This window comes from Mixophyes fleayi, chromosome 4 (genome assembly GCF_038048845.1).
Source record: "Mixophyes fleayi isolate aMixFle1 chromosome 4, aMixFle1.hap1, whole genome shotgun sequence".
NCBI lineage: Eukaryota > Metazoa > Chordata > Amphibia > Anura > Limnodynastidae > Mixophyes > Mixophyes fleayi.
In genome coordinates, this window is record NC_134405.1 from 91,028,917 (window position 1) to 91,048,461 (window position 19,545).

Here is a 19,545-nt window from a genome sequence, read left to right on the forward strand (position 1 = left end):
ATGGTAGTATATAGTGAAGAGTAGAGGCCAAAGGTACTTCTACAGGGTGGGTGGAGAGGATGAACCAGACGTGGATACAGAGAAGGAGTGGTTGGCGAGGTAAGGGGGGAACCAAGTGGGGACAAAGCCAGAGAGGCCAAGAGAAAGAAATATCTGTCACAGGAGGGGGTGATCCTCGAAGCTGCGGAAAAGTCCAAGGGGATGAGCAGGGAGAAGTGACCAGTGGATTTAGCCGAGAGAAGATCATTACTAACTTTGGCCAGGGCGGTCTCAGTGCAGTGGAGGGGTTGGAAACCATATTGGAGAGGGTCAAGTAGTGAATTGTCTGACAGGTGCCTGTGAGGAGGTTGCAGACAACCTGTTCATGTAATTCAGAGGCATAGGGGAGAAGTGAAATGGGGTGGTTGTTAGCAAGTGAGGTGCGATCAAGATTGGGTTTTTTGAGAATGGGAGAGATAACATGTTTAAAGGAGGAGGGGATGATAATAGTGGAGAGTGAGAGGTTGAAGAGGTGAACTAGATAGGAGAAGGTAGTGGCTGAGAGAGAGAGAAGGAGGTGAGAGGGAATGGGATTCAGTGGCAGAGGGATTAGCGAAAGGAAAGAATGAGAGAGTGGACTTCTTCACCCATAGTAGGATGGAAGGAGCACCAGAGTTGGTTGTTGGAGGATGGTGTTGCAATGAGGGGGGCAGGAGAAGGATGGGAGGAGGAGATTTCGAGTCTGATTGCCTCCTTTCTCTTCTCCAAAATGGAGGTTGAGTGGGATGGGAGAGGACAGAGTTAAACGTGGCAAAGAGGCTTCAGGATTTGGAGGACTGAGTAGAGATGAGGGACTTAAAGACAGATTGTTTAGCGAGGGAGAGGGCTGTAGGAAGACAGGATTAATTTAAAATGAAGGAAGTGGATCAGGGAGAGAGATTTCCTCCAGAGGGTTTCAGCAGCACGAGTGCACTTCTAAAGGAAGCGGGTGAAGTTGGAGTGCCAATGTTGGGTGAATTAAGCTGCGACGGTGAAAAGAAGAGGCAGGGGCAACATCTTCCAAGGCAGTGGTAAGTAGAGAGAGAGGTTGCCTGGTCAGGCCAGACCAGGGTGGGAAGAGGAGAGTTTTCGAAAGAAGGAAGAAGGGTCTAGAGCATCAAGATTGTGCCTAGTGAGGTTAGTTTTAGGTAGGGAAGTGCAGGAAAAAAGGACAGTGAAGTAGAGGAAATGGTGGTCAGAGAGTGCAAAAGGGAGAGTTGGAGAAGTCTGAGAGAGCACATAGATGAGATAAGATGAGGTCAAGGGAGGAGTGACCAAGACAGTGGGTGAGGGATGAGGTCCATTTAGTGAGGCCAAAGGAGGAAGAAAGGGCGAGACATTTGATGGAGGCATGGTCAGCAGGGTTACTGTATGGCTTATAACATGACCACTTCTTTTATCTTAAATGTTATATTTTATAAAATCATGCATAAAAGAGCTGTGAACATTGTAGGTGTTTCACTTTTCAAATGAAACACACATACTAGAGCAGCTTTGGACTGATCTTGCTTCTGCTAGTCCTCATAACCTCTCTTATGCAGCCAAAAAATCTTTGTTTGGAGATTTATTGCTGTTCTTTACTTTCCTGATGTCGAAACATTTGTAGCTTACTAGATCATCAGGAAATTGAAGCAAAATATAATGCTAATGAAACTTTCTGATACAGCACAAAACTAGTAACATAATTAAGTTCTCCGTCCACTGCAACAAAAAAATCCATCAAATAAATTGCATTATGCCAGTGGTTCCCAAACTTTTGCAGTTCGCGGCACCCTTAGAGTCTCCAAATTTTTTCAAGGCACCCCTCCAAAATAATTATTTAGCAGTCCTGTTTTAGAAGTAGTTGGGTAATAAGTATTTAGGTCAGGACAGAAATACTTATTTAGTTGTATGCAAAAATGCCCCCTCTGCATCCAGACACTCTGCCCCCTCTGCATCCAGACACTCTGCCCCCTCTGCATCCAGACACTCTGCCCCCTCTGCATCCAGACACACTGCCCCCTCTGCATCCAGACACACTGCCCCCTCTGCATCCAGACACACTGCCCCCTCTGCATCCAGACACACTGCCCCCTCTGCATCCAGACACACTGCCCCCTCTGCCCTCTGTCACGCTGTCCCCCCTCTGCCCTCTGTCACGCTGTCCCCCCTCTGCCCTCTGTCACGCTGTCCCCCCTCTGCCCTCTGTCACGCTGTCCCCCCTCTGCCCTCTGTCACGCTGTCCCCCCTCTGCCCTCTGTCACGCTGTCCCCCCTCTGCCCTCTGTCACGCTGTCCCCCCTCTGCCCTCTGTCACGCTGTCCCCCCTCTGCCCTCTGTCACGCTGTCCCCCCTCTGCCCTCTGTCACGCTGTCCCCCCTCTGCCCTCTGTCACGCTGTCCCCCCTCTGCCCTCTGTCACGCTGTCCCTCCTCTGCGCTCTGTCACGCTGTGTCCCCCTCCGCTGCCCCGCACCAGGCACCAGCCATAAACCCCCCCCCCAAAAAAAAAACCACAGATACTTACCAATCCGTCGGGCTCTGGGACCCAGCAGCCTTCTCTCTCCCGTAGCTTGTTACTGACGTCGAAATTCAGTGACAGCTGCGGGAGAGAGGCGGCTGCTGGGTCCCGGCGCCCGACAGATTGGTAAGTTTCTGTGTTCTTTTTTTTTTTTTTTTTTTTTTTTAATGGCTGTCCACGGCACCCCAGTGACAGCGCCGCGGCACCCCTGGGAGTCGCGGCGCACAGTTTGGGAACCGCCGCGTTATGCTATTAAACGTTCTCAAATGGATCAAATCATCTTCTTACTCTAGACATATACGATTTTTTTATTTTTTTTTATAACAGATCTGCAGGTAAGAGGTAAACCTAGGATGATAGATATTTAATGTAAAACAGAACAGTGTTCTGTCAGACACTTTTTTTATTTTTAAGATATAAATATGGACATTTATTTGTGCTATATTTCTGCCCTATGGCACATTTTCACCAGGCAGGCTGGTATAATGTCACACTTTGCAACTCCGTTCAAGGGAAGCATTTCTTTGATATAGGAAGGAGAGCGACTGAGCTAACAGAAGGCAAGCTCTGGCCCTGGTCACATTAGCAGGGATCTTTTCAATTTTATCCCAGTAACTTTTATATGTATATTCGTGACTGCTGCCTCTTTGTCTTTTTATTCTGGATCAATTTGCAAGCAAGCTCAAATGGTCCTTGTGTTACATGGTCAGCTGTCTCTTACACTCTTAGCTGGCCTGAAGCTGATACAGCTGTTTTGTGTTTGCCTCTTCCCTTACTACTTGTACTACTACTATTGCCATTGAATGATAATGCCAACTTTGATGTATAACATACTGCATAAATATTAATTATGTTCCTAATACAGGAATAGTCTAGGCAGAATTGGAACCTTTAGTTCTAGGCAGTGACATCTAGTATTGGCAGCATTCCGTGTTTCAGCATCAAATAGCTTCTCATAGACCTGACTCTTGCTCCAATCCTGATCCAAAAGCTCCAATTGCTTATAATGAATGCAGAACCTAAAATATAAGTTAATTTAATATCAAACGGATTTTGCAATAGTAACAGACATGTCTAGAAAATTCAGGTCCCAATACATTTTAAAATTGTATGTAGTATATTTAAAGTGTGCCAGTCACCTACACACAGTGTTGTGTGGTGCATCTACTGTGTAGGAGATTGATTCGCTTTCCATAAGTTAATGACTGACATTTTGCTAGTTAATCAGTTACACAAGATTCTTACTGGTTCCCAGTAGCATTCTTGAATAGCTATTACTATACAGTGGCTAGTATACATATAATAAATGTTTCCACTCTGGAACAAATGTTTGAATATCAAATCTTTAGTAGGAAAACTTTTTTTCCCTGTATATTCAACACAAAAACATCTTTCAGTCCAATTCTGTAAATATGTCTTTATTTTGTGTTTGTTTTTCCTTTGGAATACTCAGACTTTAAGGTATTAAGTGATGTGCAGATTGCAGTAGTGCATTACTATAACAAACTGCTAGAAAAGTCTAGAAACCAATTTTCTGTATCCTGAAGCATCACCAGCTTGTTGTTGGAGACTTGGGAGTTATGATATTGTATGTTATGTTTTTTAGTTTAGGCTGCCTAAAGCAGTGATGGGAAACCTGATGCACATGGGCGTCCCACGAACCTTCAAAAGCGTCGCACGTTACCCTTAATCTCAATAATAAGTTAAAACAATGCATTTAATGAAATAAAGTGATACCCAACAGATTGTTTTTTAGTAAAGTTAATAACGGAGTGTAGCAGTGAATTTTTGTTGAGTATAGACAAGGTTAGTTTGTCTAAACTGCAGCGGAAACAAGTCTTAATTATTCACTAGCTTAGGTTTCCCAATAAGCATCTGCAAAACAAATTGTTGCATGAATGTAAATAAAGTTGTTGATTCAGAAGGGCAGGCAGAATACTAGCTCAAGCAGCCATGCACAAAGGTACGCTCTGTAGACACCGCAATAGTGAATAATCTAAGTAGCTCCTAGAATGACGAATGCAGACTTAAATCTGAAGACCCAGACTTTATTTTTTACACACATCACTTTATAAATTGGCATTTGAGAGAGTTGCAAGAATTTTGCAGTACAAAAACAAAACAAAACAGTATCTCAGTGTGGTCAATGATTGCTAGGAAATAGTATATTGCATGTAAAATATATGTCTCCCATGTGTAGAGGTGATGGGTGTATTATAAATATACATGCTGCATAATTTACTTTGTATACATGAATGGCAAAATCTACTTTCAACTCAGGCATACTTTACTGTGTGTCCAGTAAATGAAAGGCTTGGCAATAACTTTAATACAGACAGGTATAAACCTGACCCATTTTCTTTATAGATATTAATTTGTTCCAAAATGTAGCTCTCACTTTCTGACTGACTTAACTTGGGATTAACCAATTGATGTAAAAAATAGTTTCATATCAATGAATTAATTGAACCCAGGTTCATTCATGTACACAGTCAGCATCTAGCAGAATGCATCTCCTGGACGAAGTGTCTTAGTGGGCACACTGGACACTGCAAGATATGAAAACGGTCACTTAGATGGTAGCACGGTGCTGCCCTTTGCTTAGTAAAATCTCATGTTATCACTGGCATTCAATAGGTTTAAAAAGTACAAAAATGACTGTGCATATGTAGAAATGATTTGGGGTTAATGAACAGCAGATGCACATATGTTACAAATAGTATGAGAAATTCTTCTATTTTCAGCATTTCAGATGGTAGCAAAACAATAAAATACAAAAGGAAAGAGTTTGGAGCACTGCAAAACGATTTCCCTGCCAGGAAGGCGTTGGGGAAAATAAAAAATAGAATAATCACAGTTCAGGGGCAGCTGTTTCATCGTAATACAACGTAAACTAGAACATCTATTAAAAAGTAATAAGGTAGGACTTTTGTTGCAACACACTTCTATTTCAGATATGCCAAAAAGAAACTCAGGAATGTTCCATGGTGGCAGAAAGATGGCAGGCTTACCAACAATGCAGGTGTATTGTGCAGCATGTAATACAACACCTGAAAGATTTAAAACACCTTGAATTACAGCTAAATCCTTGCTCATGTATCACATGGGCAAATTAACCCTCAATGCGACCTTCAGGAAGAGCTAGGAAAAGAAATATTTGCTTCTCAAAATATTTCACCTAAATACTAGAGCTGTAAGAAGCAAGGAGAGCTAAACACAAAAGAATAAAAAAAAAAAAAACTTTTCTTTTGTATTCCTGATACAGACAGACAAAGATTCCGTGTTACTGTTACACCACCACCCATAACGGTAGTTCAGTTTACCTTGAAATAATACCACACACAGTTCTCCTCCCTACAAGAAGATCTCAAAATAACATCTTGAAATAAGTTGTTCACAGTCATAAAAAAAAAACAAAAAACCAGATTTCCTGCTTCACCCACAAGGGAGGGAGCAGACTTAATAGCTGACTGACAAAACAGTCTGCCAGGCACTGCGCTGAAACAACACCCAAAATTATGAGGTCATTGTTAGCAATGCAGAAATGACACTACAGTTAGTATTCAGGAGTACTGGAACATTTTAAACAAAGCATGGATATAGAAATCCCGGTGGCCAGGTAGTCACAGTGCCAAAGTCATATTGTGAATATTGAGTGTCTTTGATATTGAGTGTGTCTTCCAAGCCGCACTGTTGTTTTCTTTCCTTTTTTCTTTTTTTTTTGTTTCTTTGTTTATTTTCTTTTTTGTGTGTGTTTTTCTTCTTTTTTTTTTTTTTTTAAATACACTTTTTATTGGTTTTTACTAGGTACAAAGGTGAAAATCAATAATTAGTCAACAGGTCCTGATGTACAGTGGTTACTGTTGCTTTCTTATCTGTTTCCATAGCTGCTTAGTTTGGATGAGCCAGTGGGAGGAATCCTAAAGGGTTGCTACGGGATTCAACTTTATTGTCCTCTAAAATTCAGAGGAAGTGATTTTGCTCTTCCATCAACAATTGAAGGGAAGAATTCTATTCTTGGAGACAATAGTATTCTTGCATCAGAGAAACTGGATTTGCCATACCAATTGACATAATATTATGCTTATGATTCAGATATTTGTTTTTATTATGGGCACATTATGACATTTCTTTCACAATACATGGGCAGCGATTTATAACATTGATCAGGCAGGTGTCTTTATGGCTGGTACTGAAGGCAGATAAAGGTGCCGCTGCTTGTAAATTTTCCTGATTATGAAAAGAACAAACAAACTAAAACACTGACATGTAAAACTATCGAGTTTGTAGCCAGTCAGTGGTGATTGTTAGAATGGTTATGTAAGGATTGGTGTCCTGGGCAAGGTCAGGTATGGGTTTGGTAACTTGACTCATTCATCAAAATTGTTTTGTTTTTATGCAGTCCGAAACCATGCCTGCAGTGAAAAGGAACTTTTGCATAATCGCCAATTGAAATGCATTTTCCATAGAAATTGTATTCTCACTGTATATTCATATATTCACATTATTTCTTTTGCAGAGCGGATCCCAAAGATTTTCCTAGTGAACCTTCTCATGTGGAGCATTCAGGCAATCTTGCTTTCAAACACCATTGTGGATTAGATGTTTACACTCTGACCGAGAAATCCCAAGTTGAGTCTCATACCAACATGGAGAACAGCATTGAACAGCTAAACAAATACATCCAGAGCCATTCTCATTGTCAGGTGAGTCAGCGGGTTAAAAGTGTGTGTGTGTGTGTATATATATATATATATATGTGTGTATATATATATATATATATATATGTGTGTATATATATATATATATATATATATATATATATATATATATATATATATATATATATATATATATATATATATATATATATATATATATAGTATGTGTATATATTATACGTAATCTGTGCATATTCACACAACCATGCCTGTTTCTAGGTGTTTGCATGGTGTGCTGTTGCCTAAAGCGCCACCTAGTGTGCAACTGTGTGATATAGATGATTGCTGGTGGAGATTACATACAATAAATGCATGTTGAACAGGTGGGAGGTGTACGTGAGAATCAGTGCCCCTCGCTTTACTAGCTTCATCACTATAATCTTAACTATAAAGTGTAAGTTGTCATTAGTTAACTGTTGAAAAAATTCTGTAACTGTGTGCCTGTTTATTTTGGGCCCTGTTTTAGTAGTAAAACAAATTAATAATGCTTATGTTGTGATACATTTGCAGTGAGTGCAACAGATAATCATTGTTTGATGACGTTAGATTAGCTTCATCCAAGGCTCATAGATACTTCCCACACTGTAGTTGTAGAAAGAAGCTGTGTGTTCTAGAACAAGTGGCACTTCTGTTTACTTGTTCACTTTCAATCAGAACAGCACTCTCCGTGTGTAGTATTGGCCCAAGGCAGCCTATGATGTTTTTGTTTTTCACTTAGAAAAATGGGTTGTGTAGGGTGGGTTTGTATAAATATTCACCAGTTGTTGAAAAATATGATGAGAAATTGTTCCCTACTCAGAGCTTGAAAAATATCTACATTTATCTAATATTTCTGCATGTGAAACATTATCTTTCTTATTAGTTTAGTATATGTATGTTTAGTGCCTGGTCCCTTTTCTGCAAGTTGAATTTTTGAGGGTGGGTAGTATGTAATTGTGTGTATGATATGCTATGTTTGTTGACAGTTGTTTTATGTACAATCATCTTATACAACTTATTATATACTTATTATATACAAGTTAACATTCAACACTCTGGTTATTTCTAAATTAAGTGACATTTAATGTTCAATCAGCCAATGACTGAACATAATGAAGATTAGTGTCAGTGTTTTTTTAAAAAATAAACTGCTTTTCTAGCCATAAAACATTGACATTCTGAACCTTGCATTGAGCCACCTGGGAAACAAAGGGAATGCTGGGTTTCACAAGAAGCGCTTTATTTGTGTGTGTGCCATGAGAACCGATATTTTGCCTTGCCTGTTTCACTATAGAACTCCAATACTCTTCAGTGTTCTGTCTGGATAATGCAGCTTTCTAGGTTACCAGTGTGATATTAGTCTAACATACAGTCTATCAACAACTATAATATCTAAGGTTGCTTATGCAATGTAGCCCCAGTGTCTCTGTTAGAAGCATGGTATGGTGTATGTTACAGTTTCTTGTTCTTGATAAGTTCTTTCTATAGTGTTTAATCAGCATTGTAAAGGAAAACTAAAATGCAAAATGATACAATATAAAAAATATCCCCACATAAACATGTATCTGTGTCTATTTCTCTATCTGATAATGCTCATATCTGATAATACCCTATCTGATAATTCCCATAATGCTCTTCTGGTTTTACATGTGCCAATCGATAAGCATGCAGTTCCTGTTATACAGAACATTATCAGGAGTGTCATGGAATATTGCTACCTCCATGTACATTTATACCACGTCATTTAGATGGTACAATTTAATGATTTCATTTAAAGCTAGAACTTTTTTTATCAGATGCAAGAATAGACAAATAAGGACATAGAACAATAGCTGTTTCTGACCATTATTTCTATGTCTTCCAGCTGTTCAGGAGTTCAAGGACCTAATCTACACCTTTTATAAGTGCATTGAAGTAATCTTTTTAGTTATTTTATTTAATTAAACAATAGATGTAGAGTGATAGAACGTAGCTAGTATACCACAATGAAGAAATAAAGCATAGGTGTAGTAGTAAGTGATGCATGTATATTTTCTTTGTGGTTACGCTAAACTGGTTGACCTATTTTTAGCTGATCTTGCCTATTACATGTATTGGGACGTTATCCTTTTGCCGGTTGTGCGTTTGGTTGTTAACCTAATTTTATTTTATTTGTCAGGCTACCGGTGTAAAGTCAGAACCGGAAACGGTTCTTGAAGAGACTGCTGATTTATGTCACCAGGATGTAGAGAAAAGTCCTACTGATAAAACTGTGGACTCACAGGCAGATATACACATTGAACCTGATTGGAGAGAGAAGGCTGCAGTGTTCAGCGAACAAGGCAGCATGGGTGACGGTGGTGAGGAGCTTTGTGTTAAGTATGACAATGAGGCGGAAACTGTGGGTGTGGATGTTACAAGTAAAAGTAAAGATCTAGAAACCAAAGAGGAAGAGGAGGGGACTGAGCCAGTTGTAGAGGCAGAGGATGCATTAGTTACAAACCAGCACATACAAAGCTGTTCCCCTGATGTACAGGCCGCTGAAACTCTTGTGCACGGTGGAAATCTAAATGAGGAAACTGGAATGAATTCAACTGGAATTGTTTTGGACCACAAAGGCCTGTGTATGAGAGATAACACGGATGAGGAAATGATCACTGTTACAGAGAGAACGACTCCAGACATTGCAGTTACGGAAGCTCCACACAAAGCCACTGATCTCACCCAACACGTCAGTGGGGATATGGGGCAGGCCATGTATAGCTCTTGTACTAGTGCAGCAAGCACAATCGAGACACCGTGTCATACAGGGAGTAGTGAACAGGAAGCTGGCTTGATGGCAACGCTGCTTAACGACAGTCAATCCATCGATTATAACAGTAACCACTTGAGCCAAGAAGTGCCAAGTCCATGTCCTGTAGTTGAAACAAGGCAACGTGACATTGTGGAATCGGAACAACCAGACAGTTTGAAGGAAACTGTTTTGAGTGGTAATGAGACACATGACTCTAAACAAAGTGATTTAAGTGGGTTAACCTCACAAAACAAAAGTTTGGACAAGACTGCTGATATTTTAATAGTGAATGCTGAGGAAATAAACCCAGTCATGGAGGCAGACAAATCTATTGATAGCGTATTGCAGTTATCCCAACTGCCCTCAATTTCTGAAAGTGTGATTACAGATACAATCAATGCAAGTCTGAAAGAATCTGAGGTGATCACTAGTGAAAATGCAGCTGTTACACAAAGAGACTGCACAGAAACTGTTATCAGTACAGACAATAAACTTCAAGAAGAAGTGTTGTCAAAACCTGTGGAGGAAAATTTAAGGCCAGATGACTGTCATCACATACTCGATGACACTGAGGATTCTGTTGCTACATTGGAAAATATAAAAGAGGAAAATATAATAGCCCCAGAAATTGCAATTAATACTTGTTCTGAAACTGCACGATCCAAAGAGGTTCTCGTATTGCCTTGTCAGAATGGAAAAGAGAATCTAGAAAATGAGGCAGCAACGGGTTCTCCAGTGGAATCCAATGTGGTGGAACAAACTTGCCCAATCACTGAACATCACTTATCTATTGAGTCTAGCGTGGAAGAGTGCATATCCGAATTGTTACAGAGAATAATCCAAAACCAGGAAGAAGCATTATTACATATTTTTACAGAGCTTGAACAGCAGCAGATTGCAGGTACTGATGACAAGCTTCCACCTGCTGGACAAACTGAACCACTGCATAAGGATAATGAACTATTACTGTGTGCTGAAGGCACGTTGGCTAAAGACTCTGACACTCCCTCTCTGTTTAATAATTATGAATGCCTGAAAAACCAGGAAGTATTAACAGAGGATTCTCTGCTCAGTGATGCAAGTACTGAAATGCAGGAGGCTGCTGTGACAACAACTTGCCAGCCAAACAGTTTCCCAGGTTTTGAGTTGCCCCTGATCACTGACCAGGAAGAAGAGCCCCGTTTAATGCACTGTGAAAAGGATACCCAAACTCTACAAGAAGATAATGTGAATTTACCAATTTCGGATCAGAGTGTTAAACCAAACACTGATGATGTGGATTACAGTCTACCATTGGAGGAACGAGAGACAAAACCTGTTACAGATCTTAAGGAGAATGCAACGTTTGATATCCCAACTGAGCAGAAACATTCTGTGTGTTCAGTCAGTGAAGGTGACGCTGAAGCCATGCTTGATAAAGAAGCTTTAATTGCTCAGGCCACTTTGCCGCAAGACATGTTGGATGCAGAAGCATTAAGTATTGCTGCATGTGAAAAGGAGGAGCCAGAGGAAATTGTCAAGGAGTCCAATACAGAGTATGACATAGGTGATGAAGATCCTGAAGTGTTAAAAGTCTCCAGACCATCGCTCCATCCTATAGCAGAGGAGTCCTTGCTCAATGGTGACTCCAGTTCAGACAATGTATCCTCAAACAGTGAAAGTGAGGTCCTTTCTGCACAAAGTGATTCAGAGAAGTCTATAGATGAGGATGGTGCTAGGCAAGTACTGGATCCATTTTCTCATGCAGTTGATTGCCTGTGTGATGTTGAAGAAGCTGCTGCACTTGAGAGTGAATTGATGGGTTTTAATGGAGTATTACATATGGAGGAGACAGTTACTGCCGGTTCTGGAGTAGAGGTGAGCGAAAACGCTCAGTCTTCCAATGTCCACCAGTCAGTTCAAGTTCAAGAGGATTATGTGCAGGATGCAGGTGACGTTCCTCATGTAGAGGAAGACTCTGGTTTGGATTTATCTGTAAACCTGGAGGAAACGCTATGCCCCAGCCTATCCGACACAGAGATTGTCTCAGGTAATTTGTACTTTTGTTTATCATTACTAATACGTTTATGTTTCTATTTTTTCCTCTAGTCCTGATCTGCCTACACAAGGAATAATGTGCTGTTTGATTTACAAGAAAGTAAAATAAAGTTATATTGCTATGTTCGTTTATACTTCCTGTAGTTTGTTACATACAGGAACAGCTGTATTATATAATAAGAAAGAGAACTGGTAATAGAAGTAATCTATTGCCAAAGCTGACTTTCCCTCAACCAATTATATTGATGAACTTGGATTTTTGAGGCTACAACATTTTTGTTACTAGTGGTAACGTGTACAGCTCTTGCTGCACAGAACGATAGAACACGCTTGCTGTTCCTTGTAGAGTGGTATCGATTAATACAGCGTGATTAACTGAACTTATAACTAAATAACCAGCCACTGCCAAGTACACACACCTTACATACATTACCACAGTCATCTGACTGTTTGTTTTATATTCAAGCAAACACCACACATTAACAATAATGGGAATAACAACCTAAAATTGATAAGTTATTTAAATTGTCCCTTCCTAGTACAGTGCTATTTTGCTAAGCAGTGGTGAAGATGACATTTCAGCTTTATATAGGAGTGGCTGAAAGCCGACACCAGGCAGAGATAATTGCCGCTAGCTCCTATATTTCCTCTGGCTTAGCTGGTCTGACTACTGTTTTGTAGGCAGTGAATAAGTGTACACCTGCTATCAGATGTGTGTTTTTAATTTGCAGGTGACATTTAAAAGGCCCATGAATAGAAAACATGTACCATCCTATCAGAGTAAACTCTTATTACACTGTGATAATTGTCATTGTAAAACTACATTGTATTTGTGTTATTTGTATCAATTAAAACTTATACATTCATTTAGTTTTATTTGTAATGCTCAGTGCCACATTGTGATTTTGTGCTGATTTAATTATATATCGTATTAATCTGGGCATATAAACACATTACAGAGATTGTAGGTTTTTTACTTTTTTTGCTTGCGGAATGAATATCTGTTCTTCATTTGTACAGTACTAAGATGAAGTGAAAATAATAAAACAAGCATTCATGGTGCTGGCATAGTTCCTTCGTCTTGTGATAAACTGCTTACCCTAATGATGTTTGTTATACAAGCTGCCAATGGATATATATTTGGTGTAGACAACTACTAGTAGTACTAGTGTGTATTTATGTAAATGTATATTCACATCTACACACACACACTCATCATTTGAATTATACATCTCATTATTTTCCAGTCATATAATTGTCTGTGTATATCCATTATGAAGCTATATTAATGTTGTACCTTAAGGCGCACACACATTTCTATATTAGTGTAGAGCTGGTGGGCACAACATGCAATAATGCTAAGGGAGGTGAGAATCTGATGGGCTTCTGTAACAGATCAGCACTGGATGTTGATCATTGATGTTGTAGATGAAAAAAAACACAAGTGCATAGTCCATACAAAGCTTACAGTCTGATATCTGCCAATTTTAACCTTGCTAAGCCCATCAGTGTCAATCTGCTTTTTACTGTATTTGGGGAGATTCTGTTAAAAAAAAAAAAAAAAAATACCCTTGCAGGCTACAATGTGGTCAATTGACACTTGTGGATGGTTAAACCAGATAGATTCAGTTGTTTGTTGGGCAATCTGGACCAAAAGGGGACTTTGATTCCTGTCACCCACAAACTACGTTCACAGGGTAATGCTACATAATGTATCGCTCAGAAGCATGTCTTGATTTGACCAGACTAGTCAATACTTTTGGCACCAGACACACAGGAATTTTGATCAGTCTCCACCTTTTTGGCCATGGACCTAATCATATCCAGCATCAATACCAGCTCTTCCCTGGGGCACTCTTTTTTTTGTATTCCTAAGATTTTACTAACAGTGCACATCTCTGTTCAGACACACCTGAGTCCCTACAGTCATATGCTGAGTGATTGAACTGTTTAGTTTTAGTTTTTTTTGTGAAATGCAGTACCTTAGGTGTTTAATTCCCATAGACCTGGATGGCCTACATCTGGTAATTGGTTCACATAAGTTTGGAAAAAGTGGGTTGCTGGCATTGTCATTCTAAAGTATATAGTTTCTTTTTTGTAGATCCTTTTTTGTCGCTGAGATCCACAGCTGTTTTTTTTTAAAACAAACGTAACAAGATTGACATCGTTAGACAGAGATGATCAGCCCAGTCATAGAGGGCCTGATCCTTTAAGAATGCAAAGTTAACGCAATTTGCGGTTTTTGTAAACAGCCGAAAAATACAAGTAGATCCTGTAGCGCTTATTGAACAAGAAGAGGGTCTCAAGAAACTTTTCTTGTTGAATATGGGTGTAAGTACGCTCTGCCTATATGGCATTTGCGGTATATAGACAGAAGGCACACTGCAGGATATGAACAATGCATGTATATAGCATAGCAAGAACCATCACAACGCACAGGAAAAGAAAATAATTATAAAATGCATTAACACCTGTTAATATAATAAATGTAAAATATTTTTTAGTACATGAAATATCAGATAATTATTAATGTCTACTGTACAGTTACTCGTGATTGCAAACACATGTTCTGGCATGCATATGTTTTCATCATCGCTATCTCTGCATTTACACCTGCCCTGTAGCTGATTCAATTGATACGGCTGAAAATCACGTCCCGGGGAAATGCCCAGAGGTTGAAGCGCACGGATGTGTGGGCCCTCGACCTTGATACACTCTTACTGTACATTACCTATGTGCATACGCCCCTTCCCTCCACCGTTACTCCCACAAAATCGTAGGCTGTCTGAAGTGTCCTTTGCATTCGAAGATGAATTGGATTCCCTGGCAATCCCCATTTCTGGGCATGCACAGAGCAATTTTATACAAAATACGGCACATATTGACATTTACGTTCCTTAATGAATCAGGCCTAGAATATTTAGCAAGTTTTCTGGAATACCATAGTATTTGCAGAATATATTGTCCCTATGTGTCACACAGGCAAGTGGTATTTTATTTGTGGTGTTTGTATAAACACCAATCTTTGACACTACAGAGTTTTATTTATACTTTCCCAGCTATCTGCAGAATCTATTCACAATGGACTCTTTATCAATGTCAGGCTGCTAAGTCATTGTACTGAGGAGTTCCACAAACTTTTCATACCTCCTGGTGTTTGCCCATCAAATGCTGGCAGAAGATCACCAAACACAAGTCAGAGCAAAACTATTTAATTATTGAGTAGGAGGTTACAAGTCTCCTTTCATATAAGAATTGTTACTCCCCACAGATCAGGGTGAGGCTTTTTCTTTGGAAGGGGTACAATAATTTAGGCAATTGACTACATAGATTTTCCTTCCAAGAAAGATCAGAGGCAGAATTGGCATGTACAGGTGTCTGCACATTTTGCAACTTATTAAAGCGTAGACTTATTATTACTATTGTTTTATACAGAATTGTTATCAATACTGTACACTTCTCATCTATCTATCTCTGGCTTTTGTGTTTATGAGAGCCTTTGTACAGGTTTCCAGGATTTTCAGGCAGATAGCTCCATGATGAGACTTTTATAGCTGCTTATCAGAGAGAAAATTAGCAGAGATAGGGAAACATTCAGTCCTTCACCATTACTGTGAATACCTGTAGGGAAGTCACCTGGACTGCTCAGAGTAATCGCGGGCCCAGGGGGGTGTGACCTTGCGGACCAATAGGAAGCTATCTGTTTGTGTAGTCGCTTTGCCCAGCCTTGTGGCTCAGTTGGGATTGCGGGTAGTTTTGTCTCAACCAAAATCTGCCACTGTCTGACCCTACTATCCTGGAGGCAGCCCGAACAGTAACAGCTCTGTTTTATGTTTCACCCTTGGTCTAGTTTTGAAACACACAGGGTGCCTTTTAGACACATGCAGGTTTTGATTTGCTTTTGTGCTGATTTTGAGTGCTCTGTGCTGCTGAGCCCCATAGCAGTAGCATGAGCTGTCATGGCTATAGTTACACCCTTGATTACCCCCCACTCCACCACCTCAGATAGGTGATAGGTGACAACCGACTATTATGCTTGTTCCCTTTAGGCTTGGTTTCAAGTTGACCTTTGTCATAAATCTGTTTCTTTGCATTTCAGCAGACAGTCTTGATGGAAAAGCTGAGGATGAAGTTGATTTTGTGAAACAATTACAGTTCAGCCCCTGTGCAAAATTGGTAAGTGGCAACTTGGTATCTTTGCATCGAAAGTACATTTTAAATAAATTGTTGAAAATGTTTTACATTAAAATTGTTTTGTCAGGAAGACATTGTACAGGAATCTGTTTTAATTTGCAGAATATCAGGTTGAAAATTCCTCATTACTGATGCCACATAATATCACATCAGGAAACTAACCTGCACTAGCCTTAAACAAATGATGATCATCTTTTATTGGTAAGGGGTCATCCCAATCCAACCAATAGATTACCCCTAAAATGGGTTGGCATTTCTACACATCCAGTTGAGGAAAAAATATGGCCAGCAAACTACTGACTTAGGTGTAAATAGATTTTTAAAGAAATCTTTACACAGGACACATTGCTAGCATAAAAATGGATTTGATAAGATTGATTGTATTAACCTCACACTGTTTCCTGATTTATTTATTTTTTGTTTTGATTCAAAATCAATTAGATGAAAAACTGTAATTGTTGTTATTCTAGAAATGGAAGTTTTCTTATTATATTGTTGCTACTGCAATCCCAAAAAAATGAAAAGTAGCTACAGTTGGTGTATATGATGGTGAAAATAAGCCAGATACAATGCATTCATCAATGCATTGCTGGCTTTATCAGCCCAGAGTGCTTTCATTGCCAATAGCTTTGCAAAATAGAATGTTCGCACAGAGAATTCATGTTTTTTCTCCATATGCATTTTCTCATGCAATTTTAGATGTGCTTAACCAATCTCTATTAATATTTTCTCTTAATGGTAAACTATCAAATTACCAACAATGTTCTTCGTTCCTGTTATCAATGTTGCTCATTAAAATAGAATTGGAATTATCGTTCTTGTTAACAGCATGCACGTCTAATATAAATACATTATCAGTGTACTGTACGATAGCAAACTGCTGATGGGTGCCTCCTGTTAGAGGTAATTTTGGTGACTAACACCAGGGTGTTAACTTGTGTTCAGTGTTCTCTGGCAACGAAGAAAACATTTATCTCATAAAAAAAAACACAAGCATAAACTCTAGTTATGTATTCAAAGCCACCATTTTCAGAGGGCATGTCCCACAAAGTACATCCTGTGGTGCAGGGGATCATGTATAACTCTTGGTTTTCCAAACTCTTAAGTAAACTTATTCGCTAGAAATATTTGCTGTCATCTGTGTTTTTTCTCCCTTTTTCTGGGCTTGGCCAGTGGAAAAGTGTGCTATAGAAGTTACAGTAAAGTTTCCTGTTGCTAAGATTTGCAGAAAAACAAACTGATTCTGATCTCTAACTTTAAATAAAAATAGAGTGAAATACACAATGGTCTGTTTGTGAAACAGTTGCCTATTCCTAGTGCAAAACAATTGCTTTTCCTTCTGTTTATATAATATTCTTGCACAAAATTCAGTTTGTATATTTTACTTCTGTTTTTACAAACAAATGTGTTATTTCTGCTCTGTGCATATTTTAAGTTTTCCAAGGAAGTAATTCTGTCATGCAGGAAGATTGAATGAACTATGGCCAATATTATAGGAAAATTCTATATGTTAGGGATTTCACTCATGGCACGTTCTCAAAGGATCCCATTGTGCGTTCTCTACCCCTAGAGCCTAAACAGCTGGGTCATAGTCAAGTGTAGGGTGGATTCCAGGTGCTCGGGATCCCCCTACAGACCAGAAAGCTGTTCTAATAAAGAGAGGCCATGTCTTTGCCGTTTCCTCTTTGAAGGGTGTTGTGATGTGTAGGCTTTCTCAGAGCATATGACACAGAATATAATGTGTGCTGTATTTACTGAATGTAGAGTCTTTGCACATATACATGGAATATTAATATTTTGGTAAAGGCAAAAATGGCTTCTCCCAATTACAAATTCTGCAGTTGCCCTGCGATTTGTTAGTAAGTAATCACAGAACATTATTTAATATTAACTGCAAAATAAAGTCATTAGCACCATTCTGTCACACTGATAATTGACATGTTTTAATATCATTCTTCACCATCACTTGGCTGCAGTTGTCATCCCGGGGCTACAATACAGAGAACAGTATCCATTGTATACAAAAAAATCTACTAGTGCTAAGAATAGGAGATACCCCTCAGAATGTTCTCAGACTTAACATTGGCCCTGATACTGCATCAGACCTTAAGTTATAGACAAATATTTGGTGAGCCTATACCTCGGAGAGCTACAAAATGACATAGTAGAGTAAATAAAAGTTTGCACTTATTGTGTAAAAATAATTGAGTAAAGTTGATGCATCGGTGAGCTGGCTCTGTGGTCAGACTGTAGGAAGCTGCTTTTACAGCGGTCGGATGCTCAGTACCTGGTGGTCATTGTGGAATTCTTTATTGAAAGATATGAAGCACATTGCACGACATCTCACAAAGCAACATGCAGTGTCAGAGGGGAGCCCTTGTTGACACCTCCTTTTAGGTGGGGATTTTACCATCTTTTATTTATTTTGTTTGTGATGCATTCTTTTTGTATTTTACTTTTATGTTATGGCTGATTTTCATAGGGGGTGTGTCAGCTCATTCTGAGATAAATTGTATCACTGCTGAAAAGATTGCAAGAAAGCACAGAAGCAGATGGGATGTAGACAAGGGTGCCTTTACATACTCGGAGACTGTAGGCAGCAATTGTAGTTCAGTAAATAAATTCTATCAACTGCACGTAATGACTAGCAAAGAAAAGTGCTGCATGTTTAATTGCAATTAATATAAAGCAGTGCTTTTACTTAACCGTTATTAGCTTCATGCAGAGCGATTCTATATTCCACAGAAATGTGCCACCAAGTACAGCTTTTTTCAGCCTATGTAGAGGTCCTTATCTGTGGTACACAAGAGATTTCTGTGTTTGTATTTTCACTACATCCTTACATCTGCCACATCCAGCTTCATTGGCTATTAGTCATGGTTGTTATGTCAACTTAAACACATTCTTGTGATTTTACTGCACACGTAGTACAGGTTACTTAACACTTAGGTAATGTAGGTACATTCCAAAAGATAATCCTTTATTGTCACTCCTAAAACCTATGCTCATATGAGTTAATTAAAAACTCTTGCTGTGTGAGTGCTTTAGTTTTTGGGTTTTTTTTTGTCTCGTAAACTCTTATTGACCTTCAACAAACTGTTAGAAGTCTGGTTTGGCTGTCATTGTGTTTCACTATTGTGGCAGCCAAAATTGCTAGTAAAATGCTAATTTGGGTATCTTGTCGCGTTTCTCAAGTAGTTTGTGGAATTATTGAGTTAGTGGATGTCATTTATGATGAGAATGGATAAGGTGAAAGTAGATCGTGTTTTTGTATTGCAAGAACATAGGCAGACAGAATGTACTGAACACTAGTCTTTGAAGATTGT

General features: G+C 39.2%; 1 protein-coding gene across 17 annotated transcripts in view; it reads left to right on the forward strand.

The window, feature by feature from the left end:
- Nucleotides 1-19,545, forward strand: part of AKAP13 (A-kinase anchoring protein 13) — a 169,821-nt gene that overhangs the window by 71,392 nt on the left and 78,884 nt on the right. For 16 of the 17 annotated variants that reach the window (XM_075207724.1, XM_075207729.1, XM_075207725.1 and 13 more), the window contains exons 7-9: nucleotides 7,035-7,221; nucleotides 9,374-12,017; nucleotides 16,125-16,201. In XM_075207724.1, the coding sequence (XP_075063825.1) occupies nucleotides 7,035-7,221; nucleotides 9,374-12,017; nucleotides 16,125-16,201 (2,908 nt within the window). The remainder of the gene's footprint in view (nucleotides 1-7,034; nucleotides 7,222-9,373; nucleotides 12,018-16,124; nucleotides 16,202-19,545) is intronic. The other variant, XM_075207740.1, reaches the window with a different exon arrangement.